The sequence below is a fragment of the Eubalaena glacialis genome, chromosome 7 (assembly GCF_028564815.1).
Source record: "Eubalaena glacialis isolate mEubGla1 chromosome 7, mEubGla1.1.hap2.+ XY, whole genome shotgun sequence".
Taxonomy (NCBI): Eukaryota; Metazoa; Chordata; class Mammalia; order Artiodactyla; family Balaenidae; genus Eubalaena; species Eubalaena glacialis.
Window position 1 is genome coordinate 32,519,359 of NC_083722.1, and position 26,533 is coordinate 32,545,891.

Consider the following 26,533-nt stretch of genomic DNA (forward strand, 5'->3'; position numbering starts at 1 on the left):
CGACCTGTGGGGGGGGGGGTGTCTGTAGGAAGCTGCTCTGCACGGGCTAGGACTCCTCCTTCCCATGTTTTGAACTTAAAGATCGTGAAATCTTTTTTTTTTTAATTTTTTACATTTTTGGCTGCGTTGGGCCTTCGTCGCTGCGTGCGGGCTTTCTCTAGCTGCAGCGAGTGGGGGCTACTCTTCGTTGCAGTGCGCGGGCGTCTCGTTGCGGTGGCTTCTCTTGTGGAACACGGGCTCTAGGCGCGCGGGCTTCAGTAGTTGTGGCACGCAGGCTCAGTAGTTGTGGCACACGGGCTTAGTTGCTCCACGGCATGCGGGATCTTCCCGGACCAGGGCTTGAACCCGTGTCCCCCCGCACCGCCAGGCGGATTCTCAACCACTGAGCCACCAGGGAAGTCCAACGTTGATGAAATCTTGATTTGAAGGACTAGAGGTGGACAGTGGTGGTGCTGATCTCTGCCCTCTTGCCTTGCGCAAACAAGAAACGGTTTCCTGCCCTTGCCTCTGCCTCGAACAGATACCTCTGAGCCATTAGCCTGGAGGGATAGAGCTCCCTCACTTCCCCTACATAACTCTCTCAGTCTGAGCTCTGGGTTTGGGCAGTCGACGATTAGCCTGAGGTCAAGAATGGATGTTATCCGGGGTACACAGGTGGGAACTTGGGGGGCACATTTACAAAATCAGGGGCGTTCCCAGTTCAGGGAAGCTTCCCAGTAGTGGTCACGAAAGTAGTGGGGTAGGAAAGACAGACGTGACGGAAGGAGGGATGGAGGGGGTGGGTGAGTGGGCCAGGCTAATACTTAGGCACGGATCGATCCTGAAAGGTTGTGGATGGCAATGAGGGGGGAAAGAAGCGCACGGGGCGGAGGAGGAGGGGAGCAGACAGATTAAGCAGGTGATGTAGGATTTACAAATGGAGGAGGCTGGTGACAGGAGGAGGGCCAGGAGCGGCAAGTATGCCCTGAATGTGCATGGGATATATATGAGAAGCGTGATGGGAAGCGGGCTGGTGAGAGCAGAGGTGGGGCGTGGGGTGAGCAGTGCGGGTCACGAACGCAGAGATGTGAGATGGAGAATAACGGCTGCGCACATTTGGCCGACCCTTTACAGTCTGCTCCCATTTAGACTCCCATAATTTCCTCCTCCCATCAGAGAGAGCGAGGTGCGGAGAGGTCGGGCGGCTGCGGAGAGTGGGGTCCCAGGAGAGCGCGAGGCCCAGAGGAAGGGTGAGCGCCGGGGCGGGCGTGCGTGGTGCGTCGCCGGGGGTGGGCGCCGGGCGCCGGGCGCCGGGCGCCAGGCGCGGGCGGGTGGGGGGCGGGCCGGCTGCGGCCCGGGAGGGGAGGGGGGAGGCGGGCTCCGCCGGCACACGCCGCCCCTGGCAGGCGGCCTGAGCGCGTGCGAAGAGCCGCCGCCGCCGCCGCTCGGGGTCGCCTTGAGCCCCAGATTCTCCAGCGCTGGCTCGCATGGCAGCCGCCTGGGCGCCCGGCCCCGCGACCCGCTAGGGGCGGCCCAGCGCCCCGGCCCAGCCGCTCAGCTGAGTCCGTCGGATCCGGCCTCGCTCTGCGCCCCGGGGCGCGCCGCCTCCCAGCCCGAGGTGAGGAGCGCGAGGGCAGGGGCGCGCTGGGCTGGGGGCGCTCTGGGGTGCCCAGGCCCCGCGCCGCGGCCGAGCCGAGTGCCGCGGAGGTAGGAAGGGGATGCGGGAGCAAGTCCTGCGGGGAGTCGGAGGTGGGGGGCAGAGACTGCTCGCTGCCGGGAACCAGCCCCCGCGTCGCCCCCGTGCTCGAGGACGCCCCTCGGCGCTGTTCCCTGTCCCCCTCCGTCCGACTGCGTTCCCCGGCCCTTCCAGTGTCCTGACCTCGCTCTGCGCTGCCCATCCTTCACCTCCTTCCTACAGAGCCCGCTCCCGGTTCCTGTCTCCAATCCCCTCGTCTGCTCAGACCTTCCCAGCTCCCGCCCTCCGCTGCCCCCACCGCTTTTTTCTGTCTGGACGCCCCTCTACCCTCTCGGCTCGTATCACTCGGAACCGGAATCTGTGCCGCTATCTCCGCGTCCGGCCGCCTCCCAGCCTGTGCCGTCCCACAGGTGTCCGCACGTCCGGCGGTCCGTCTGTCCCTCCCGGGGCCGGCGCTGACCATGCCCAGCGGCTGCCGCTGCCTACATCTCGTGTGCCTGTTGTGCATCCTGGGGGCACCCGTAAAGCCTGCCCGAGGTGAGCGCTCCCCTGGGCTCGGGTCGCGGCCCTGTCCGGCTGTCCCTCGCTTGCACGTTGACCTCTGCCGGCCAGAGATGGCACTGCAGGCGCTCCGACCCGCGGGGTTGGCGACACCCAGGACATCCCTTTGGAATGGGATGAGTCTCTGTTCTGCCCTGTCCCAGAGCTGAGTCCACCCAATTACTGGGACCCTGCATCCTCTCCCTAGCCCCGCCTCTCAGGCAGCTGAACGCTGACCCCGGGCTCACCCCTCTCACATCAATCTCTTGCAGCCGATGACTGCAGCTCCCACTGTGACCTGGCCCATGGCTGCTGTGCGCCTGATGGCTCCTGCAGGTACCTCTCCGAGCACGTGCTCCCAAAGGCTGTGCTCCACATTTCCCAGGCCTCCACACCCACAACCAGCTCAAGCCCCAGAGCAGAATGTTTAGGGGCTTAAGACTCTACTGCTCTCTCCCCATCCCCTCGTGCACATGGCACACAGGGCAGAAGGCCAGCCCCTCACCCTGTGCTTACCCCTCCCCAGTTCCCCTTTGCCTTGCCTCTCCTTTGCTTCTTCTGGCTTATGGCTCCCCACTTCACTCTCCCAACCAGGTATTCTGCAACGTTCCTCTTCAAGATACCAGGAGAAAGACCCGAAGCTTGAGGGAGTGTGGAGAGTGGGAGCCATAAGGAAAAGGGGAGATAAAGGAAAGACATAAAGAGAATTGGTTTAGCCTGGAAAAGAAAAGCTGTTGCAAGGGTTGCTGGGGAGAAGCGCTTACGAGAGTCTTTTCTGATGAATTTGAGTAATTGACTCAGTGGGGTGGGGTTGGGCAAATTCTGCAGCAGGAGGAAAGTGTGTCTGGTCATAAGGAAATGAGCTGACAGGGCAAGGTCCTGGAGGGGCTGAGGGTGCTTGGGACTCTCCGAAGTAGAGCAGGCCTTTGCCCTGGAATCAGGGTAGGAAGATAGTCCTGATGACCTTTCAAGGTCACTCTTTTTTTAAAAATGTTTCTAAGCACCTCAGACATGCCAGGAGTGGTGCTGGGGGCACTTACAGACATCATCGTAATTTCCTCCTCAACACATCCCTGCCAGGTGTATCCCCAGTTTACAGATGAAAAAACTGAGGCTCAGAAAGGTTAGACAAAGTGCAGAACGAGGACTTGAATGCTGGTGTCTGATGGTCTGATACCATATATGTGTCCCGTGACCCTGCACAGCCCTGTATCAACCTGGGATAGGCCTGCTTTCCCTTGGGGGCTGTCATATTGGTCTGTTTCCTAGAAGCTCTGATCTTGCCTCCTCCATTTCTTCACATCCTTCTACCCAGAGCCCTGACCCTGTGTTTCTCCCCATCAGGTGTGACCCAGGCTGGGAGGGGCTGCACTGTGAGCGCTGTGTGAGGATGCCTGGCTGCCAGCATGGTACCTGCCACCAGCCCTGGCAGTGCATCTGTCACAGCGGCTGGGCAGGCAAGTTCTGTGACAAAGGTAGGGGAGTAGCGAGGGTAGCTGTTGTCTGGGGACCCCATGTGTCTTGGGAGAACATCCATCCTTATTTATTGAGCGCCTCTTGTGTCTGGCTCAAACCCGAAAATATATGGTAGCTTATAATTTTAGACTTTATACCTATCTGTTGTCTGAACTGGTCCTAAACACAACCCCATGTGGTAGGCAAGACACCTGCGGAAAACTGTACTCATATTACAGATGAGGAAACTGAGATCTACAGACAAGATACAACTTGCCCAAAGGCACTTTGAGACAGACTAACAGGGCCAGGGCTGAGTGCCTCCCGACTCCGAACTCAGTGTTTTTTCTCCCATTACACTGTACCAGCCCAGGCTGGGATTGTAGTATGAGCCACACCCACAGAGCTTTGGGTGGGGCCTGGGCAGGTCTGGGTGCCAGACATGAGGGGCTAACTCCGAGCCCTCCTGGTCTCCTCTCCAGATGAGCACATCTGTACCACACAGTCCCCCTGCCGGAACGGAGGCCAGTGCGTATATGATGGGGGCGGCAAGTACCACTGTGTGTGCCCACCGGGCTTCCACGGGCGTGACTGTGAGCGCAAGGCCGGACCCTGTGAGCAGGCAGGGTGAGTGCTGGCCCCAGGTTAGATGAGGATCTGGTGATGGAGGAGAGAGGACTGTTGAGAGGATGGTGGGGCAGTGTTAGGGCTGACGGTCAGAAGTCCCACATGGGGGTACTCGAAGATAAAACCCAGTCTGTCAGAGTATCCGTAGGGTTTCTCAACTTTTTTGGTACCATGTGAACCATTTCTCCAACAACAAAAATCTACAGGGGCTGGAGGTGTAACACATCAATGTGTGACTCCCCTGGGTGGGGAGGCTGAGGGCCTAGGACTCCCCTCATCCTCCCAGGAAGGGTGGCACGCAGCCCCTAAAGTTGTTCCACGCGGCAGCCTTATGCCTCGTGGTGAATGGGGAAATGGCCTACAGGTCTGGACTCTTCCTCATTTCCACCTCAAGCCCGAGAGCCTGCGTAGATAATAATTGTACACTTGCCTCGAGCCTTGCTTTGGGGCCAGGCCCTCTGCTACCTGCTTGACCCTGGATTATCTCATCTAACCCTTACCATTTGGGAAGCTGGGTACTGCTCTTATCCCATTTTTATTTTTTTAAAAACTTATTTATTTTAAAATTTCTTCTAACACTTTTGTTTATTTATTTGTTGGCCGTGCTGTGCAGCTTGTGGGATCTTAGTTCCTCAACCAGGGATCGAACACAGGCCCTTGGCAGTGAAAGCACAGAGTCCTAACCACCAGATCGCCAGGGAATTCCTCTAATCCTATTTTTAAAATGAGGCATTTGAGGCTCACAGAAAAGTGGCTCAAGGTGACATAGCTAGAAGGGGGGTGGTAGTGGTGGCAGTGATCAGGATGTCGACCTGGGCTACCCTGCAGATGGCAGTCGGTAAAATGCCCTCTCCCACCCCACTCAGCTCCCCGTGCCGGAATGGCGGGCAGTGCCAGGACGACCAGGGCTTTGCCCTCAACTTCACATGCCGCTGCTTGGCGGGCTTTGTGGGTGCCCGCTGCGAGGTGAACGTGGACGACTGTCTGATGCGGCCTTGTGCTAACGGCGCCACCTGCCTGGACGGCATCAACCGGTTCTCCTGCCTCTGCCCTGAGGGCTTTGCTGGGCGCTTCTGCACCATCAACCTGGATGACTGTGCCAGCCGCCCATGCCAGAGAGGGGCCCGCTGTCGGGACCGGGTCCACGACTTTGACTGTCTCTGCCCAAGTGGCTATGGTGGCAAGACTTGTGAGCTAGTCTTACCCGTCCCAGATCCCGCCACCATAGCGGACATCCCCCCGGGGCCCACCTCGGCTGTGGTGGTACCTGCCACGGGGCCTGTTCCCCACAGCGGGGGCGCTGGTCTGCTGCGCATCTCCGTGAAGGAGGTAGTGCGGAGGCAAGAGGCCAGGCTGGGCGAGTCTAGCCTGGTGGCCGTGGTGCTGTTTGGGGCTGTCACTGCCACTCTGGTCCTGTCCACGGTGTTGCTGACCCTGAGGGCCTGGCGCCGGGGTGTCTGCCCCCCTGGACCCTGTTGCTACCCTGCCCCACACTATGCCCCAGCGCGCCAGGACCAGGAGTGTCAGGTTAGCATGCTGTCGGCAGGGCTCCCCCTGCCGCCTGACTTGCCCCCTGAGCCTGGGAAGACCACAGCACTGTGATGGAGGTGGGGGCTTTCCTGCCCCCTCCTTCACCTCCTCTGCCGCTCAGACTGGATTGGCCCTTTCTCGCCACCCCTCAGCTGGAGTACACAACACTGAGGGACCTCAGCCTCATGCCAGAAATATTATTTTTTTAATACACAGAGTGTAAGATGGGAGTTTTATCAAATAAAACTATGGAAGTGCATGTGGGCTCCTTTGCCAGAAAAAATCCGCCTGGAGTCCCAGATGCAAGAGGGCCAGAGCAGAGGCCTGCTTCTGGGGAAGCCGCGGGACTCTGCCCCCGAGAAGGAGTGGTTTGTAAAGAGGAACCCAGGGTACCCTTTTCCCCTCTGCGGAGGTGAGAGAGAGGTAGAGCCACAGAGGGGTGTAAACAAGCGGCAGGCCCCCCTGTGCCAGGCAGCAGTGGGTAGGACAGAGGGAGGCCCTGTGGGGCGGGGACTCGGGGCCCTCAGGGAGAATAGCGGGCTCCCTGCTGGCTGCTCTGCAGCAGCTGCTGGAACAGTGAGTGGGGCTGGCTGCGCAGGACGGCGGGGGAGTCCAGCTCCGCCACCCTTCCGGCTTGCAGCACCAGCACCCGGTCCGAGTTCAGGATCGTGTTGAGCCTGCGTGGGAGAGGGTGGTCTGCGTGGGGATGGAGGACAACGCCCTAGAGAAAGCTGACCTGCTTTCCCTCCTCTTCTCCTCTGGACAGCACCAGCCTGCCCCACAGGCTTCAGCCCCTGGCTCTGTGCTAGGGGAGGGGCTGCAGGCTCCCTCAGACAATGCGCTACAAAGGGCCTGGGTTGGTGCCTGGAGAACACGGAGCTGAGATTCATGGGGGTTGGAATCTCTAGAGCCCTGACCCCTGGGGTTCCTGAAAGGAAAGGAGGCTATGGGTCCATGACACCTTAGGCCCTGATTAGATTCTCACTCTGGATGCCTACACACCTGTGGGCGATGGTCAGCACTGTCTTGTTGGCAAAGCGTTTACAGATGGTCTGCTGGAGCAGCTGGTCTGTCTTCTGGTCCACGCTTGCTGTGGCCTCGTCGATACACAAGATCTGGACCATGTGGAGAGGATGAGGGGGGAGGAGGGAGAAGAGGGTCAGCCGTGGCTGCTACATAAGCCCCAGCCCCCGCCTCCTGGTCTGGCGCAGGCCAGCCCACAGCTCCCCACCTCCAGCTCTAAAAGAAAAACTAACTAGGTCCCTTGAGACCTCTCCCCAGTCCACTTCCTCACCCCCCCACCCCTCACATGTCCCCTGCCTTCTTCCTGGCCCTCTCGAATGTCCCTTCCTCTTGTTTTACCTTGGCATCTGTGAGGAGAGCCCTGGCCAGACACAGCAGCTGCCTCTGCCCCAGAGATAAGCTCCGGCCCCCCTCGCCCAGCTCACCATCCAGACCACCTGCAAAGCACAGCATCTTCACCCCTGGGTTCTGAGCCTCCCTCAGCCCCCTCCCTGCTCACTCCTGCCATCATGCAGGACAGGACCTAGAACTCACCCATAGATATGATCACCTCACTCAGGTGGCACTGCTCCAGGGCCTGCCACAGGGCCCTGTCCTCATACAGACCCCGGGGGTCCAGGTTTTCCCGAACAGTTCCACTGAACAAAAAGGGCTCCTGGGGGATGATAGCCAGCTGGGATCTGGGGGATGAGAAGGGGACAGGACATGGGGTCTTGGCTGGAGATGTGGCCACTTCTGCTCCCAGCACAGGTTTTAGCTATAGGTCCAGCCCTTCAGAAAAGCTTGGGGATAAGACCTGAACATAACCCCCATCCTGTTCCCCGCTTGGTCAGCCATGTACCTAGAACTGTGCCAGTGCTATGAGGAATACCAAAGAAACCAAAGGCCTAGACTCTGCCCTTAAGGAGCTTACATCTCACTGAGGGGCAAAACAGAACAAGCATGAGCTAAACCATATGGCACTGACTCCAATCACGGGACAGCAGTGGATGGCAAGGAATGACCAGAGGAGACCAAGGAATGACTGGGTAGGGGATGCTTCAAGGTTGGAAGTGGGCCTGAAATTGGGTCCTGAGGAGCCATATGGTCAACCTATGGCCACCACAGGTTAGAAGAGAAGGCAGGAAGGCCAGGGCCAGGGCCTGGGATCAGTAATGGGCTTTAGGACAGAGCATCCCTACCTTTTTCCACGTCATGGAACTCAGAAAAAATGATACTAGGGCAACGTGGTTGGGAGGGGTGTTTAGCTCCAGATGAGACCCCTTGTGGCCAGAGGCAACTGGCCCAGGTCTCCAGCTGTCCCAAGTGCCGCCTGCCAAGCCCGAGGTCACAGCACCTGGGAGGCTCTGACTCAGGAGGCAGTGACTGGCGGTCTAGAGTGGAAGGTGTATGCTGGGAAGCACAAGGTGAACCTGGGAAGGTGAAAACCTTAGGACCACAGCTATGAACCCCGACCTGAGCACTGGCAGCTCACTATCCTCACCTGCTTGTCCCATCCTCCGTCTCACCTCCTGATCAACCCTGTCTTCCCTGAGTTTATATAAAGCCTTCCTAACTGGGCCTTCCGCTAAGTGCCAGTAGTCTGGTCCCCTCTCCTCCCTCCCCCAGACCTGAGCTCGGCCAGCTCCAGCTGGCTGGTGTCCACGCCGTCCAGCAGCACTCGCCCAGAACTGGGCTCTAGCAGCCGAAAGAGCACCAACAACAGGGAAGACTTGCCAGAGCCCGTGCGGCCCACGATGCCCAGCTTCTCTCCAGGCTGTACGCAGAAGGTCACCCCATCCAGGGCATTGGGCAGCCCTGGCCGGTACACCAACACCACATCCTGGAACTCCACGCTCCCCTGGCTCAGCCAGCCAATGCCCAGCTGGTGGGGTCCGTGGGTGGGAGAGGGAGGGAGATGGGTGAGATGGGGAGGAATGAGGAGAGTGGAAGGAAGGGAGAGGAATGAGGGATGGATGCCGTGAGAGTAGAGGTGGGGGAAACGAGGACTGATGGGGGGATGGACACAAAAATCAGGGAGATCACAGGGGACGGTACAGGAGCTGAGAAAAATGGTGAGGGGCACAAGGAAAGGAACTGGGGGAGAGACTGGGGCCGTCAGAAGGATCCTTCAGGGTTCTAGCACTCAGGCTGGGGTGGGGGCGCAGGCTACCTGCGGCCGCTGGCCCTGGGGCTCCTGGGGCAGGTCACAGGAGTATTCCTCCAGCCGCTCGACGCTCACCAGCATGGCTTCTGTCTGTGTGAAGCTGCTCACCAAGCCAGAGAGCAGGCCCGTCAGGGACAGGGCATAGGACAGTGACAGGCCCACGAGTCCTGGGGGAAGGGAACACAATTGCCAGGGGAGGCTTGGACGCTGGGATGTGTGTGGGGATGGCTGGGCAGAACGGGCGAACCCTGAGCTGTGGACCGTGGGCATTTAGAGGAAGCTGGCACCGAAGGAGGAAGATGCAGGAGCCAGAACAGGCCCACAGGAGGCTGGCTGCAGCAGAGTGGAAAGGCTACGAGGGAGGACGGGTGGAAGGCAGGGGGGCTAGGGCCGGTTGCTAAGTGCTGAGGACGGGTGAGCAGGGAGGGGCGGAGATCAGAAGACTTGACTAGCCCCAGATCCACGACCACCAGGGTGAGTGACTCCTTGAGACTCAGTTTCCTCAACTCTAAAATGCGGGGGATGAGAATTACAACACATCCTCACAGGGAACCCTGGTTGGGAGGTGAAAATGCTTGGGGCTGGGGGCGGCGGGGGGCAGTGCAGGGAGAGGTCTGGGGCAGGTGCTGGGAACAACACACTTCTGAGGTGAGAGTGAAGGGTCTCGGGGCGGCACCTGGGTTGGCGAGGCCCTGCTGGTGCTGCACCAGGGCGATGCCTGCGATGGCGCTGACCACTGCGGCCCCCATGAACTGTAGCCGAATGTCCAGCCACTGCATCGTGGCGCTGGCAGCAAACTGGCACCTCTGGTTTAGCTCCAGGAGTCTCTGGTTCTCCTCCTCAAACCTGGGGGAGGCCACGCCACAGCTGCACCGACCAGTCCAGACTCCCTGCCCATAGAATGCCTCCTCCTCGGAGCTGACCTGCACGCCCACAGGCCGCACCTCAGTGGTACGCAGGAGCCAATGTGCTCTCCTGTAGGGGTCTGCTCAGCATCACTCTCCCCCTTTTCTGTTTCTTTCCTCTTCCCCCTATGCCCTCACCCACCCTTCCCTTCTCAGGAGACTGAGACCCGCCCCCCTTCTTCTCAGGGGTCCCTCTTCCCCCCTCCCCCCAGCACCTCACCCCCCTCGCACTGGTTGGAGGAGGCGGACCTCACACACCTGTGGGTGGTCCCAGTGGCCCGGAGCACAGGGAGGCCGGCCAAGGTGTCGGCCAGGTGGGTGTAGAGAGGAGACAGGGTGAGGCTGCCCAGGCGCCGCAGCTCCCTAGAGGAGGCCCTGTAGTGGCGCTGCACGCGATAGTGGATGAGGCTCAAAGGCGGCAGCAGCAGCAGCAGCCAGGGCAGGCCAGAGCCCAGCACAGCCAGGAGGCCCAGCAGGCCTGCCGCGTTGGCCAGGAGGATGTTGAGGATGAAGGGCAGGCTGTCATCCGCACAGGCCACGTCGGAGGAAAAGCGGTTGAGGACCCGGCCCGTGGGCGTGGAGTCGAAGAAAGTCACCGGCGCCTGGGAGAAGGGGTGTGGGTGGGCCAGGGCAGGGGCCAGCGGAGAAGCCGTGGAGGTAGCCCCCGGGGGAGGTGGGCTGGGGAGAAAGGCCCAAGGTAGAGAGTAGGAAAGGAGTAAAGTGTCCCCAGAGTTTGGGGGCACTGAGCGGGGGCTGAGGAGCTCAGAGGAAGAATACCCCAGGTGGGAAAGAGAGAGTCTCTCCCATCCCTCTGGCTAGTGGGGACCCTGAGAGGTCAGGCTGGCCACCCCTCTACTTCTGTGCTAGACGTGCCTACCCCCCCTTTCAAGGGCAGGTAGCTAATCTCTTTCCAGAAGATGGAGTCTTCAGGCCATGAGTGAGATTTAGTTAGATGTTAGGAGGCACATCCTGATTGCCCGTGGCGGGACAGAGTGGTGAGGGCAGCGGTCAAAGTCCATACTGTCCCATGGTCAAGCGCTCAGGCTCTGGAGTCAGACTGCTTCTTGGATTCCAGCCCTGCCACTTACCAGATGTGAGACCCCAGGTAAGGGGGCTTCATCTCCTCAAGGCCCCTGTCCCTCATCTCAAAAAGGGGGATAGTAGTAATGAAACTGCACCTCCCGGGGCTGACAGCAGGATTGAAGCCACATAGACAGCAGTCAGGAGCTTAGCAGGGTCTGCCTGCCACGGAGCAGGTGCTTGGTAACTGCTAGCTATTTAGACTACTTACTATTGGGAGGTACGGTCTCAAAGACCCTTTCCCTTTCCCCGCCTTCCCTGTCCCCCAACTCTCTGCCTTTACTTGGGGATCAGTCCTATCTTAAGGCAGGGCACTAGGTCAAAAGACTTGCTGAAGCATTTCCTAAAGCCAGCTTATGAGAAATTAATTCCTTCACAGCCTGAAGATGTGGGCAGACAGTGGGCAGCTGTTCCCGGAGAGGCAAGGGAAAGACCCACATGTCCTGGGTTCACGGCCACAGAACTAGCCTTGCCCAGGTTGCACACACTCTCAGAGCCTGTTTCCTCATCTGTAAAATGACGAAAATATTACCCACCTCACAGGGTTATAATGAGGCCCTAATAAGATAACAGACAAAAAAAGAGCTTCGTAATAATAACAACATCGTTAATAATAATTGCTAATTGGGCACTTAGTATATGCCAGGCACTATCCTAAGCACTTTCGATGTACTGATTAATCCTCATAATGACCTATGGGGCAAGCAACAGACTACATATACACACAGCAACAGGGATGGACCTTAGAAGAGCTCTAAATAAAAACTGTGAGAAAAGAAATGTCATTTATAAAACTATGTGCACACAAAACACAGGCATTTTGCAAAAAGCCAAAAAGATACATATTAAACACACCTAGGATGGCTGCTTATCAAGGAAAGGAGAGGTAATGAAAACAGGATTTGCAGATAAATAGGAATGGATCAATACATAAAATTAAAAAGGGATCTCACATGAACTAAGGGGTGATTAACTCAGTCCTCTGTGCCTGAAGTAAAAAACGGAAGTAAACCTGAGGAAGATTCTCTTCTCCCCACTTTATAGATGAGAAAGCTATAGGCCTAAGTAACTGGGTTTGAACCCAGGCAGCTGCTCTGCTCTTGGCCTCTCCAGGTCTCAAGTGCTGCATGCATCTGTGAGGTGCTGTTTTCTCCTGAGGACCAGGAGGGGGGACGGGCCCCTGATGGAGCCCAGGTACCGGGAAGGGCCCCCCATGCCACCCCCACCCTCCCATCCCCTCACCATGAGGACTCGACTCAGCAGGCGGCGGTGCAGGGTGGCGGCTGCTCGGAGGGTGCCCGCTGCAAAGAGCACTGCCCGGAGAAGGGTGCAGAGGGAGTTGACGCCAGCAATGGTCGCATACACGGTGAGGTAAAAACGGATGTCTGAGGAGCCATTGGGGGCAGCTTTGGGCAGTGGGAACACTGAGGTGCTGGGTGGTGGGGAGGGGGCTGTGGGTAACCAAAAGTGGGGCCACTCAGGGGTCCCTTCCCTACGCCCCCCCCCAACGCCACTGCTCCCCACCCTCCAGGAGACACAGGCCCTGGAACACCAGCCCCCCAACTCACTCCCTGCCTGGCAACCACTCTGAGAGCCCCAGGCCTGCTCCTGGCCCCAGCCACTCACTAGAGGCTTCCGGGGGAGAAGGAGAGCAACTGGGCAGACAGTGGCCCTGCGGAGCCCAGGCTGGTGGGAACTGGCGCCTCCTGGGAGCTATTCTTGGCTGCCTCCAGCTGAGAGATCCAGTGGGAGAGCCACCAGTCAGCCGAGTTCCTGGTTGCTGGGTGGGGATGGGAAGGAGAAAGCTGCCAGACAGCTCATCTTCTTTCTATTCAGACACCCCCTTCCTCTGCTCTCGACTCTGGTTTCTACCCTCCTTCACCCCCAGCCCTCCCCACCTTGTCCCCACCCCACGTCCTCCCCAGCGTGCACTTCTTTCCTGGGCCCATCACCCTTCAGCTCTGGGGAGAGCGTGATCTTGAATCTGCAGAACGGGAGACAGCCTTGGGGGCAGATCAGAAGATGGCTACGAAGCATCCCCGCTCCCCCCCGGCCCCCGGTCCCTGGGACCCTCAGAATTGGGGACATGTCTCTTGTCCCAGCTGTCGCCCACACATGGTGAGTGTCTGGGCTTTGTAATGATTAGTACAAGGTGATGGATGTGATGGGGACCTAGGCGATAGGGCTGTGGGTGGGATGAAGGCCTGCAGGGTTTACTCCTACCTTGCATGAGAAGCAGAGAGAAGAGGATGGCGAGGGCCAGGGCCCAGCCCACGGCCCTCCAGTATGCGCGGTACACGTGGAAGGCCACGGCGCCCTCCTTCTTGCTTTCTTCCTGCAGCAGGCGGCCAGACGTACTCTCCTCCACCTCCAGCCCCTCCTTTGTTTTCTCTGGGTTCTGTACTGATTGGGCTGTGACTGTGAGAATCAGAGAGGTGGGCAGGGGGGATTAAGCTTGCAGGATGACAGTTGAAAACCTTAGTGTTTTCAGGGGCAGGCAAGCTTCCTAGAAACATCTCCCTACAAGTGTGGTGGCAAAGAGCAGCCCCTTTCCTCTCACCCCGGGCCGTACCTGGGTCAGACTCTTGTCCATCCTCAGCCCAGGCTTTGGGGGCAGCTTGTACCAATGGCAGGATCTCAGAGGGGGGCCCTGGAAGGCAGCAGGGGAGATTAGGAGGGGGCTCTTCTGGGTATATTCTATGCCTTTCTAAACATGTGAGCCAATCCACCTTCCATGCTCTTTGGACCCCCTCCCTGACCTACCCTAGCAGGGCTGTGCCCTGGACCCACAGACCCTGAGCAGGACCATCAAGTCCATCCCTCTGTGTCTGGAGTCCGATCAGCACAGACAGAAAATGTTCACCCCTGGGAGGAGAGTCACGGCCACCTGTGAGAACCCTGTCCAGAGGCACCTCTCACTACCGCTGGGCTTTCTCCTCATGCTTCCTGGAACTCCTAACACGCTGGTAGAGCCTCATTTGCTCCTGTTTCTCTCCAGTGAATGTGCCAGTGGTCATGTCCCTCTGGATAATAATCCATCAGAGTTTCTGTTTATTTGTTTTTAAATAAAATGATTGTTCTAAACCTGACTGCTTTCCTTTCTCCGAGGACATCAAACTGTTCTCTGAGATCCTGGGCCTGTAAGTTCCCAAAGCTCCCAGTCACAAAGCCTGCATCACAAAGCCACAGGCTCCTTTCCCTCCTGCTCTCTGTTCCTCACACCAGTTTTGTGAAGGCAGAAGAGGGTCTCCCACTAGACAGAAGTATGACGGGGCCCAGATCACACACAGAAGGGGTGGCAGAGTCTGCACTTGACAATCCATCCGTCGGACCCGAGCAGATGGCTCCCTCACTCAGCCGGGCTCCCACCCTGGTGGCCCACATTACCAGCCTGGACGAGGCGCCCAGCCTCCATGAGCAGCACCACGTCAGCCCTCTCCAGGTACTCGGTGCGGTGGGTGCACAGCAGCCGCGTGGTGTGGCTCAGCACTCCCAGGATGCACCTGTGCAGCAGGTGGTTGGCCACGTCCGCATCCACGGCGGCCAGAGGGTCATCGAGGAGATAGAGCTCCTTTTCCTAGGGAGAGGTGGGGGCACCATGGGTACCAAGTCCTCTGGCCAGAACCCAGACCTTTCCTAGGACGTGATCTTGAGGCCGTCCGGGAATACGGTTGAGAGGAGCTCTGGGGCTACCCCTACAGCAGTAAAGAAGGTGGTGAGACCAGAGGGTGGACTTCCCTCCAGTCATGCAAGGCCAGTGCCCCAGGACCAGTGCTCAGCTTTGCTGGGTCCCAGTGCCTCAAGCCACATAATGCTTTTTAAAGGGCCTTTAATTCTGCCTTCAATCTACAAAAGGGGGATGGGATGGCCAAGGGACCAACACCTTAGGAGCATGCAGGGGGGAGGGAAGAAACCGGATGCCGATGAAAATATCCCCACACTGCCCCCTCCCCAGCCAAGCTCCCGAGGCTCCGGACTCCCCCATCTTCAACTTACCTGGTAGACGGCACGAGCAAGGGCAATCCGGGCACGCTGTCCCCCGCTGAGGGTCACACCCTTCTCCCCCACCTCTGTCTGGTCCCCAGCAGGCAGGATCTGACAGGACAGGCCCCGCAGCATTGGTCAGCGAGCTCCCCAGTACTTTCCACCCCATTTCCTACCCCTCTGCAGGGAAAAGATGGCGGGGGTCAGAGAGCCAGGGAGCTTGAGGAGACTGGACTTGAATTTGGGGTATGTGAGCCAGAGGGGACAAACCACAACTCCAACAAAAACGAGCATTTGTTGAACACGTTTTTCTTTTCTTGCGGAATTTTTAATAAGCTTTCCTTTTTTTGTTTTTTGTTTTTCTGGCTGCGCCACGCAGCATGCAGAATCTTAGTTCCCCGACCTGGGATCAAACCCGTGGCTCCTGCAGTGGAAGCGCGGAGTCTTAACAACTGGACTGCCAGGGAAGTCCCCTGTTGAACACTTTCTATGTGCCGAGCACATTACAGGCATCATCTCATCTGACCCCCACGGCAACCTTATGAAGTTGATGTTATTTCATTTTCACAGATGAGACCAAAGCTCAGAGTAAGTACCCTGCCCAAGGTCATTCCACAGCTAGTAAAGGGCAGGACACGAATGTAGATTCTTAACCACTCCGTCACACTCACTACCCTGCCTTTTTAACAGGCAAGGATGAAGATGGCCAAATTCAAAGTGAAACTTTCCTAGGTTTTTAGAGAAGGAAGGTATCCCGAGCCTTGGAAGAGGTACCCTGTGGCCTTGGGAGAGGTCTCCTTAGCTAAGGGGTCCCCATACCAGAGGAAGCACCTGTGGTCGACCAGATGGTGGCTCCCCTGAGGGAAAAGCTTTGTGATTCATTTCTTTTCTTAGTACCCAGAACAGTTCCCTGTACCCAGGAGACATTTGGGAAATATGCCTGATGTAGAAACAAATGATAAGTGGACATAAGATGCTCCATGGTTGGAGTCAAAGGTCCTCCTTTCCAGGGAAGTTCCACATCTACCTGGACAGGGTAGTGCTGATGACAGTCCTGCAGGGGATATGGGGGTTGGGTGGGAAAGTCACGGGAGAAAGCTGGACTCTCATCCCCCTTAAATTTAGCATTCTGGATGGGGGGGGGGTCTGATGGGCTTGCCAGACTTCTCTAGAATAACCTTGACTCTTCCAGTGGGAGGTGGGAGAAGGCCTCTTGAATCAGAACCATTAGCCAGACCTACAGAGAGCTAAGCCTCAGAGAAAACCCTCCCCTAGTCCCAGAGGCTGCAGGGTTCCCACGGCTGCTGTGTGGAACACCCAGTCTCCACCACCACCCCCCCAGGCCCTGTGCAGAAGCTGGACACTCTGGGAGGACCAAAGCCTGATGGCCAGTCCTGGGTAAATGATGCCTGAGTACAAGCAACCCCTTCCCAGAGAAGCAAGTCTCTGACCTGCGGTGTTAGGGACGCGGGGAAGTGGGCTGCCAGGCACTCACGCTGAGGTCATCGTCGAGGGCACAGGCTTCCAGCACTTCCTTGTACAGCTGGGCATCAAACGTCTTCCCAAAGAGGATGTTGTCTCGGATGGTGGCAAACTGGATCCAGGGTTCCTGGGTGGCCAGGCCAAAGCCTTTGGACAGCCTCCACACTGCCACCCGCCCATGCTGCCTGCAGAGAGCCAGGCCAGCAGCATGGGAGGCTGGCTCCCCGCTGGTCCCCTTCCTGCTCAGCCCCTGCCTCTCAGAAGCCTCTCCAGATTGCTGTCTTTTACACGGAGTCCCGCTCCATGTCACATGGCTCTCTAGATCGGCAGCCACTGAGGTCGAGGGGTCCTAATGAGGCTGGAGGCTCACTCTGGACTGGGAAGGGAAGAAATTGCTCTTTGGCTGCAGCCAAGCAGCTGTCATATGTCGAGGTGCTCAGAAGAGAGTGTGGCCACCACCCTGCACTCATTCATTCTCACCATGAAATAAGGCCCTCCCTCACACCTCTGCTCCTCTCTGGATCCCTCCCGTGCACAAGCACACTTTCTGAAAGAGTAGCTGATGCCGGCTGTTTCCATTTATTTCTTCACTCACTATTACAGCACTTCTAACACTCTGTGGTGATGGTTTTGAGAACCCACTTTCACTTCCTTCCCCTTTACAGACTGAAAACTCTCCCAAGAAAGGGACCATGTCTTGCTCATCCTGGCATCCTGTGGCCTCTAAAAGGTGTCCACCATGTAGCAGGGGCCAGGGAGAGCCAGGGAGCTTGAGGAGACTGGACTCCTCCAGTCTCCAGGAAAGTGCTGACGAAGGGCAGAGCTGAAGACACAGGGCGCTGGAAGTTGCTTACCTGTGCAGCTCTCCCGCGATGGCAGCCAGCAGTGAGCTCTTCCCGCAGCCCACCTTCCCCACGATGCCCACCAGCATACCCTGCAAGGAAGCCACACAAGTGTCAGGTCTCCCTCCTGAGGCCCTGGGATAGCAATCATCCCATGGAGGCTTCTCTCTAGGGCCCAGTTAGCCTGGAGGGCAAGAATTCTCCACGCCACAGGCTGAGCTGTGCCTCAGTGACAGATGCTGTGTGGCCCCAGGGGAGTAGGGTGTTTTATTCTCCGCTCAGAGAAGCATCAGTTTCACTGTGTGAAGGGCCTTTGGAGAGCAGCAGTGTGCCAGAGAGCATGGGAGGAAAACTGCCCGAGAACTTGCGAGGAAAGCTCTGAGGCAGGCGACCCAGGATGGGGTGAGGGGAAGGAAGGACTCCAGGCTTTGGGGCCTGGATGCTGGGCTGGCTAACTCCACCTGCAGCTAGATTTCTTTTTTTTTTTTCTTTTTTAAAATAAATTTATTTATTTATTTTTGGCTGCGTTGGGTCTTCGTTGCTGTGCTTGCGCTTCCTCTAGTTGCGGTGGGGGGGGGCTACTCTTCGTAGTGCTGCGCGGGCTTCTCATTGCGGTGGCTTCTCTTGTTGCGGAGCATGGGCTCTAGGCGTGCGGGCTTCAGTAGTTGTGGCTTGCAGGCTCAGTAGTTGTGGCTCGCGGGCTGTAGAGAGCAGGTTCAGTAGTTGTGGCGCACGGGCTTAGTTGCTCCGCGGCATGTGGGATCTTCCTGGACCAGGGCTTGAACCCGTGTCCCCTGCACTGGCAGGCAGATTCTTAGCTACTGCGCCACCTGGGAAGTCCCTGCAGCTAGATTTCTAATAGCTCAGGGCAAAAACAATGTTTTGCACAGGTACCCATTTCTGTGATTTGCAGTTTAAAATTCTCTGTGCTCCCTTCCTTGCTTAGCTGTAACATACATTCATGGAGCTATCTCATTGTACACAACGGAAAAAAACTCCTTCCATAGAAACAGGTGGGGCTCCTAGCAGCTCTGTCTGTGATGTCCCACACTGCCAGCCAGGGTTAGCCTGTCTTCGAGTGGACACCAGACCAACCTGAGACCCTTCCCTGGGAAGCCTCCCTCTTTCTGGCTGTGGCCTGTAAGTGGAAGGGCTCTCTGCAGGCCTGTCTTCTGCTCAGTGGAGAGCAGGTCCACAGAGAGAGAAGAATGAGGCAGATACAGAAAGAGAAGCAGACGGAAGGAGCAGCTCGGCGAGTCGAGGCCTGGCTCTGGGCTGCTGCTGAGATCTGCCCACGTGCCTGCCTGTGGATTCCGCAATTCATCTCTATATCCTTCTTACAAATTCTTGTTGGCTTAAGCTAGCTCCAGTGGGTTTCTATGACTTATATCCAAAAAAGCCCCAACTGACACATTAGTAAAATTCCTTTCAAAAATTCCAGCCTTGTCTTGCCTGAACTAAGAGGAAAAACAAAACATTCAGCCCAAGCCAGAAACATAAGCCAAATGCAGCAGAGGCGGTTCAGGCTCCACTGGAGAATGCTGGGTTGAGCTGTGGGGCAAAGGGTTGGACATGGGTCAGGGGAGAGTGAAAACTCAGAACTCGGTGAAGAGGAGCTGCCGTCCTGACAGGAATGTTCTTTCAAGTGCTTCTTTGATGATGTATGCCAGGGTGTGAGTCACAGGGTGTGATTCCTTTTCACCAGGCTAAATAGAGGATTATCTATACCATTTGCAAAATCCTTCTGAGAAGGGGCTGCTGGGCCTCTCCCGGAGGTCCCTAGCCTGGGGAAGATGCTGGATAAGTTCTGGGGTCTGTTCTGAACTTGACGGCCCCTGAGGGACACGGAGAGAAAAATGCAATTGTTGGACTGGACTGGGTAGATGTGAATGGTCTGGTGACCAGGGAGAGATGTGACTGCTCTGAAGCGGCTGTGTGTTAGAAAACTGACATTCAGAGATAAGGTATCATCTCCTCTCCAATGAGAACCTGCTCACCGAAACCTCTCTGGTCCTTCCCTCAGTAATTACAGCCACGGGGCCATCTTGCTATGATTGGCTCTGTCCTTGTCACTGAGCTTGCATGTCCCCCGTTAGTCTGGCGCTTCTACTAGGGCATCTGACCAACCAACCTTCTTCACTTCGAGGTGACTGATGAAGGTCTCCTGGCTGGTTCCAACTGGGTCCCAGGAGAAGAGGGCTTCATGTAGCTCCAAGGCTGTAGATGGCTCTGTCGGAGGATCTGAACAAGGAAGAAGCCACTCAGCTTGGGCTTCTAATCCACAATCTACCTGCCCAGGGCTAATTCAGCCTCAGTCTTGGTCTGAGGATTCTCCCCCAGGAAATGGCCACCTGCCCCGCCTAAATTCTGCCGCCTCTGGCTCCTCTTGGCAGCATCTGTGTACAGCAACCAAGTGGCTACAGTTCCCTCCTCCCCTGTGCCAGGTTCTGCCCTCCAGCTTCCCATTACCTGGGCTGTAGTAGGCCTGGGGGCTGTGGTTGGGAAGGTCGAGGAAACGCTGGATCCGGTCCAGGGACACTTTGGCCTCCAGGAGGCCATTGATCACCCAAGGGAAGTTGTTGAGGGGAAGAATAAGCATGTGCACCAGTGCCAGGGCCGTGAACACCTAAGTGGGGTCGAAGGTGGGGGGAAGGGTTGGAGCATCACCTGAAGCTCGGGAATTATCTGAAGGCCTGCTCTATGGGTGGCCCTGCAGACAGGTCTGTGGAGGGGAAAACAGGGCAGCAGCAAAACTGAGGAGTTAGCTGAACAATCTTGGGTTAGAGGTGGCAGAGGTGGCCAGTCCAAGAATCCCAGAAATTCCAGATACTCCTCCAGGGATCCAGGTTGCTCCCTGATAAGCACAAACACCTAGCTCACTCTGAGACCTTCTCAGAATTTCCAAGTAGCAACATCACCTGGCTATACCCAACACTGGATCCACCTTGCACTGGATCGTGAACTTTTCCTCCAAGGCCATCAGAATGAGGATAAGGGGACCTAACCAGAAGTAGGAGAGGAAGAGGAGAGGAAAAAAAGGAATTCCTTCGCAGAGGGAAGGGTTATATATCCGAGGCCCCAGATGAAGGGTCCCTTCAGAGAATTTCTCCTTGGTTGGGAAAGGATAAGGCAGCCAGGGACCCTCCATCCCTCCTTCCCAGCCAGCACTGAGGGCCCCAGTCCACCCCTCACTCCACTGTAGTCTCCGTGCTGCTGCTTCTCTCCCATGCATTCCTACAGCCGTCCCCTCCCCTCCTGGTCCTCACCTTGGTGGCAGTGAGCTGGTGCCCCATGAGGACGTAGGTGATGAAGATGACGATGGAGATGACGACTGGCAGGGCAGCCCACAGGTACACACAGGCTGCATCCAGGTACTTGATGACCCAGAGTCGCCCCAGTTCTCGAGCTCGGCAGGCCTCTACACGGGCCCCCAGCGCCTGCTCCCACCCGAAGAACTTGATGACACGAATGCCACTCAGCAGCTCTGTCACGAGCTAGGGGTGGGGACAAGAGAGCAGTACAAAGTGGAGACACTGCTCACGTGTGTTCTCCTCTGCTCAGTCTCCCCCAGGCTCCTGGTACAAGATGTCAAGTATTCTGAGCCCCCATATGCTCCAGCTGGGGGCAGGTTGGAGCTGGAATCCTCCCACCTTCCTAGATGAAGTGGTGGAAAGTAAAGGGGGGGGTCGGGTGGTATGGGAACTATTCCTATAGGAGTATACAGGTGTAGGAAGGCACACCACAGCCCAGGGTCAGGCAGACGACAGGGCCAGGCAAGACAGGCAAGGGCCAGAGGAACTCCTTGTATCCTAACATTCAAACATCCCCAGCCTGCAAGCCAGGGAGGCACTGGGAGCCTTCCCAGGTGGCCCTGGAGACTAGTCAATAGCTGTCATGGGTAGGGAAAAAGGCCTCATGCCATAACCAGCTTTCAGAGACACCCCCCTCCCCATTAGCACTCGGAGCTATTCCAGTAAGAGGTTGACAACTACGCTATATGGACCCCTAAGCCCACCATCCCCTCTGTAAAGGTACCACAATCACTGCACCCAGAACTGACCCAGCCAGACCCTCACAACTGGAGTTGGCCCAGGCAGGAGAGAGACCTACTCCTTTCCCCACAGCCCACCCCTAAGAGGTAGCTGGGGTTCTCCTAGGCCTCTTCACATGCGGTTGTGGGATGCTCTGTGCCTGAGATGAGGAGGTGGGAGATTGGGTCCTGGCTCTAACACTAAAATCCCATTTGGCCCCAGACAGGTTACTTCCTACCTCCTAGGGTTGCTCTTAGGGCTGCATGAGCTAATACTATAATATTACTAACAGGCTACACTTACTTAGTGCTTACTTTGTGACTGGCACTTGCCAAGCAGTATCTCATACGATCCTCCAACTATGTTATGAGGCAAGCTATTATTATCCTCGTTTTACAGATGAGGAAGTGGAGTCCCAAAGAGGTTAAGTGACTTGTCTGAAGTGATTAAATTAGTAAGTGGTAGGGTTGGGATGTGAACCCATGTCTGTTTTTCTCCAGTCTGAGCTCTTAACCTCTAGATCACACTCACTCTCTCAGGCACAGTGCATGGGAGGACCTGGGGACCAGGATGCTGGGACCTGGGGACTCTGGATGACTGAGGGACCCCAAGCGGCCCCTCACCTTAACCCGCGCATCCTTGTGTTGTAGCATCTCCTGGTTGCTGGCCATGATTCGGGTGGCAATCACTTTGTTGACGGGAACCAGCAGCAGTGCCAGGATCAGACCACCCACGAAGGCCACATCCACTTGCTGGTGCAGCAGGTAGAGGGTAATGGCCAGCTGCAGGGGCAGGCCCCAGGCCTCATGGAAGCTCCCAGCAAAGTTGAGCAGCCGCTCAGAGTCGGTGCCTAGTAGGTTCAGGACCTCCCCAGAAGGAGGGCGTCTGGGCCCCAGCTGTAAAGCCTTTCGGTACAGGATGTTCAGCACAGCCCCCCGTGCCTGAAGTGTCACCTTCCGCACCTCATACCCATACTGATTCTGCAGCACGGCACCCAGAATGGCCCCACCGGCCAGCCCCAGGGCATAGAGCAGGCCATTGCTTAGTGGCTCCTGCCCCTCCTCCAGGAAGCCCACCAGTAGGGACAGTAGCAAGGGTCCTGAGAATCCCAGCATGGTCCCCACCAGCTTCAGCAGTCCAAGTGCCAGGTAGCGCTGCCCCAAGGCCCCATACAGGGCCCTCCACATTCGGGCCCCCTCCTGCCATTGTCCCTGGAAGACACGGGCTAGGTAGGTTGGGTGCAGCCTGTCGGGGAGGCGGCAAGTGTCCTGGGGCTGCCGGAGCTCTCCACGGGCCCCACGGGCCAGCAATGGTGCCAGCCAGGCATAGGAAAAGCGTGACAGCCAGCTCTCCCCATCTTCAGCTACCTCGGGTTCCTGTCCCTCGGAGAGGAGGGGCTCCTGGGCCCAGGGTTCCTGTGGTTGCCCAGGGACTGCCCAGCCCAGTCCATAGGCCAAGAGTGCAGCCAGCTGCAGGATGAGAAGGCATAGGCGGGAGAGGGGCCCTGGAAGAAGTGGAGGCAGAAGTGTGCCTCGCTGGCAGTGCCATAGCAGGGTCAGCACTAGGGCTGGGGCTGGCAGGAAGGCAGTCAGAGTCAAGGCCAAGGGCCCCCGGGAGCGGCCATGAGGGGAATGAGCCAACACCCACAGGGCCAGGCTGTGGCTGATCCAGGCCACAGCTGCCACGCCCGCAGCCAGCACCTCTAGCCCTATGGGCCCTGGGCCTGCCCCTGGTGGCAAAACGACTGGAAAGAGGTCTAGCAGTGGAAAAATGGAGAGCAGGAAGGAGGCTGCAAGTCGGACCCGCCAGCCAGGACTGCAGCGTGGGATGTAACCTGGATTCCTGGGGACAAGGGGGAAAAGAGAAAAGGAGGCATATCGCGGCTGACTCAGGGCCCAGACATACCTCCAGTAACTCACTTACCTAGAGGGAATCAACTCCCTTTCCTGCCTGTATACCTTATTTCCATCCCATTTTACTCTGGAACTCAGGGCCTTTTCTCCCAGGAAATCTTCCTGGATTAACCTAACCCATTTTTCTAATCTACCTATACCATTTCTCGTCATTCTTTTGCCATAGAAATAAAAAATTCTGAGTTAAGGTTGTACGGAACATGAAGACCTTAATTACAAAAAAAACCAAAAAACAAACAAAAAAACCCCCAAAAACCTAAATTTTCCTACAGATAACAACTAAGAGATGAGTTTTCATTTTTACAAAAGTATCTACATAAAATAACCCTTAAATTCATCCGAAGCACTATTAGATGGATAAAAATTTGACTTACATACAGCTTCTATACACTAACACTATAGCCTAAATTTTCTGAAGCCTCAGAATATTCTACTCTCTGTTTCTCCAATGGTTGTAGAAGATGGTGTGGATCATTTTTGTGACTCCATTAGCTGAAGAAAAACCTCTTTTCAGTTTTGTTTGTATCATCTTGGCTTGCAAAAAACGTTTTTAATAAACAAAAGGGTTATCTGCCTGCATTAAAAATCAAGTACAGGGGCTTCCCTGGTGGCGCAGTGGTTAAGAATCCGTGTGCCAATGCAGGGGACACGGGTTCGAGCCCTGGTCCGGGAAGATCCCACATGCCTTGCAGCAACTAAGCCCGTGCGCCATAACTACTGAGCACGCGTGCTACAACTACTGAAGCCTGCACGCCTAGACCCCGTGCTCCGCAACTAGAGAAGCCCCGCTCGCTGCAACTAGAGAAAGCCCGCGCACAGCAACGAAGATCCAACGCAGCCAAAAATAATACATAAATTAAATAAACAAATGTATTTAAAAAAAAAAAAAAATCAAGTACAGGGGACTTCCCTGGTGGCACAGTGGTTAAGAATCCGCCTGCCAATGCAGGGGACATGGGTTCGAGCCCTGGTCCGGGAAGATCCCACATGCCACAGAGCAACTAAGCCCGTGCACCACAACTACTGAGCCTGTGTTCTAGAGCCCGCAAGCCACAACTACTGAGCCCGCGTGCCACAACTACTGAAGCCCGCGCGCCTAGAGCCTGTGCTCCGCAACAAGAGAAGCCACTGCAATGAGAAGCCCGTGCACCACAATGAAGAGTAGCCCCCGCCCGCCGCAATTAGAGAAAGCCCACGTGCAGCAATGAAGACCCAATGCAGCCAATAATTAATTAATTAATTTAAAAAAAAATCAAGTGCAGGAAAACGCACCTGCAACAGTACATATCAGAACACCTTGAAGGTTCATATAAGAAGAGGTTCATATAAAAACATATAAATCTGTATTCCCTTTGTTGTTGGCAGGGCTGGGTTACTGAAAATTTTAATTGTAGGTTAAAATGTTTTGGGTTTCCTTTAAAAAATTCAGTGATCACAGTTATATGGAGGGGTTTATATTCAGATAAAAGTCAATCTTCAATAATTCTTTTTTCTAAGACGTGGGGACAGAAGAACATTGTGAGCCCTTGGAGGCTGGTACACTGGCTCCAAGCTGGCCATTAACCAGTCTTATGAACTCAGGCAAGACTCTTTCCTTCTCTGCATCTCATTTTCCTCATCAGCACAGTGAGCAGTGAGGAGTCTGGACCCAAAGCCCTCTGAGGTCCTTTCCTGTCTGAGATTCTGGATCTCTCTAAACCTTTACAGCAACTTGCAAAAATCTGTTAAATGAAGTGAGATAACCACAATTTCTGTGGATTACATGTTGGTCTTTCTTGCCTTCTCCTTACACTGCGAGTTCCCAAAGGACTAGGCCAACTTTTAAAAGATACTCCTCTGAGCACAGATAATCCTTCTGAGTTAGTCAGTGTCACTCTGTGTTGACTGACTAACCCTCTCCAGACTTTTGTCTCTGCATAAGAGACAAATAAGGATTCCTTCCAGACCAAGCAATTCTGAAGCCTCTCCTACACAAGGAAGGGATTCATCATCCTCTAACTCATCTTAGGTAAGGACATAGTCTGTCCATTAGACCAGGGACTCTCAAAGACAGACCAGACATTCCTCCTGCCTTATCAGTAGCCAGAGTGAGATTAACTTTAGCCATATCTAGACATACAGGAACTAAGTACAAAATCAAGGTGAGTTTAGCACCTACACCTTATAGCCCCAAATTCAGGAAGGATTAAGATTCTGATTTTGCTCTTCTCTTCTACCGACTGCTTCCTCTCCAACGAGTACATATGCTTTTCTTAGCCTAGAAACACTGAGGTTTCCTAGATGGAAGTGGTGAGAAACTGGTCCAACATCTTCGGCACACGTTAACCTTTTTGGCTTAAAAACATTGCTCACCCACTTTTGCCTCCAATTCATGACAACTGTGTTTGCGCATCTGAAAATCTACAAAAGTGATGATTTCTACCATGCATCAGGCCTTTAAAAATGTGCCAGGCACTGCACCATATGCTTAAATGCATTATCTAATTTAAATCTCCCAACAATGTTACGAGGCTCAGGGAAGCCAGGTAACTTGCCCCCAAACAGCCACACTGCTGCAAAGCGGTTACGCCCACATTTTATTCTACCTTGCCCCCTACTCCAGAGATCTCACTGTTTCGGTTACACTTCGGCGGAGATGTGGGTTTCGAGTGAGGTCTGCAAGAACACAAGGACAGATGTCTTGCACCCGTCTCTACCCACCTCGGGTTGCCCCAGTGGCAGGCACTGAGCACAGCGAGGAGCGCGTGGGGCAGGGCGCTGAGCACCAGCTGGGTGAAGCAGTGCCCGGTGGTGTCCCCCTCCCACACAGGGAGCGGCTGCAACGCGCTGGTGCCGCACAACTGGGCCAGGAACCGCTCCATGGAGGCCTCACCTGAGGAGAAAGCAGAGGGTGGAGGGAGGGAAGGACCCTCCCAGAGAGAGAGGAATCCACGTTCCCAAGTGCTAGGCGCAGGCAGGGAGCCGGCACCCGAGGGGGCGGGACGCTGACCAGGAAGCGGGGATGGAGCCAGAGTGACAGCGCGTCCCCTGCCGGACCTCCCCGCCTTCAACCCCGCCCACGAAGCGGGACCTTCCCTTGCTGCCGCCCCGAAACCAGACACCGCCCGTTCTTGCGTTTCCTCAGCGGTAGAACGGGAGTTGGTTTGGCTCCCAGGAGCAGGCGGCTTTCTGGACTGGTCACCTGGCCGGGCTCCGCTTTTCCCACTCCCTGCGTCCCCGCCCCCAGAGATCTGGAACCTCTCACCTGAAGAAGCTGTTTTTCCACCGGATCCCGAGATCCTCCGCACTGGTGGAAGCGAA

General features: G+C 56.2%; 2 protein-coding genes across 7 annotated transcripts; one reads left to right on the forward strand and one right to left on the reverse strand.

The window, feature by feature from the left end:
* Window positions 1-1,158: 1,158 nt before the first annotated feature.
* On the forward strand, window positions 1,159-6,080 carry DLK2 (delta like non-canonical Notch ligand 2). 5 transcript variants are annotated; one of them, XM_061196167.1, is made up of 6 exons: window positions 1,159-1,229; window positions 1,898-2,212; window positions 2,488-2,551; window positions 3,560-3,690; window positions 4,153-4,297; window positions 5,164-6,080. In XM_061196167.1, exons 2-6 carry the CDS (start codon window positions 2,137-2,139, stop codon window positions 5,897-5,899), a joined length of 1,152 nt encoding a protein of 383 aa, XP_061052150.1. In that variant the 5' UTR covers window positions 1,159-1,229; window positions 1,898-2,136; the 3' UTR covers window positions 5,900-6,080. The 5 variants fall into 5 exon arrangements, with proteins under 5 accessions (XP_061052150.1, XP_061052148.1, XP_061052149.1 ...); XM_061196165.1 differs by having other exon boundaries at window positions 1,176-1,229; window positions 2,086-2,212; XM_061196166.1 differs by lacking the exon at window positions 1,159-1,229 and adding an exon at window positions 1,392-1,597.
* ABCC10 (ATP binding cassette subfamily C member 10) lies at window positions 6,020-26,533 on the reverse strand. Of its 2 annotated transcripts, none has more exons than XM_061196162.1 (22): window positions 26,478-26,533; window positions 25,934-26,105; window positions 21,944-23,162; window positions 20,556-20,783; window positions 19,759-19,915; window positions 19,421-19,530; window positions 17,302-17,381; window positions 16,461-16,632; window positions 14,978-15,076; window positions 14,369-14,558; window positions 13,554-13,631; window positions 13,205-13,399; window positions 12,608-12,761; window positions 12,224-12,413; window positions 10,160-10,503; window positions 9,673-9,842; window positions 9,003-9,163; window positions 8,461-8,714; window positions 7,385-7,530; window positions 7,190-7,287; window positions 6,830-6,942; window positions 6,020-6,504 (listed from the first exon to the last, which is right to left on the reverse strand). In XM_061196162.1, exons 2-22 carry the CDS (start codon window positions 26,092-26,094, stop codon window positions 6,351-6,353), a joined length of 4,473 nt encoding a protein of 1,490 aa, XP_061052145.1. In that variant the 5' UTR covers window positions 26,095-26,105; window positions 26,478-26,533; the 3' UTR covers window positions 6,020-6,350. The 2 variants fall into 2 exon arrangements, with proteins under 2 accessions (XP_061052145.1, XP_061052146.1); XM_061196163.1 differs by lacking the exon at window positions 26,478-26,533 and adding an exon at window positions 26,223-26,446.

Excerpts from the sequence above, each read along its gene's own strand:
- DLK2 (XM_061196167.1), top strand. The coding sequence starts at position 2,137 with ATGCCCAGCGGCTGCCGCTGCCTACATCTCGTGTGCCTGTTGTGCATC. Across the intron at positions 2,552-3,559 it reads GCGCCTGATGGCTCCTGCAG|GTGTGACCCAGGCTGGGAGG; the intron begins GTACCTCTCCGA and ends TCTCCCCATCAG. Across the intron at positions 3,691-4,152 it reads AGGCAAGTTCTGTGACAAAG|ATGAGCACATCTGTACCACA; the intron begins GTAGGGGAGTAG and ends TCTCCTCTCCAG.
- ABCC10 (XM_061196162.1), bottom strand. The coding sequence starts at position 26,094 with ATGGAGCGGTTCCTGGCCCAGTTGTGCGGCACCAGCGCGTTGCAGCCG. Across the intron at positions 23,163-25,933 it reads TGCCACTGGGGCAACCCGAG|GAATCCAGGTTACATCCCAC; the intron begins GTGGGTAGAGAC and ends CCTTGTCCCCAG. Across the intron at positions 12,414-12,607 it reads TTCTCCCCCGGAAGCCTCTA|CACCTCAGTGTTCCCACTGC; the intron begins GTGAGTGGCTGG and ends CCCACCACCCAG.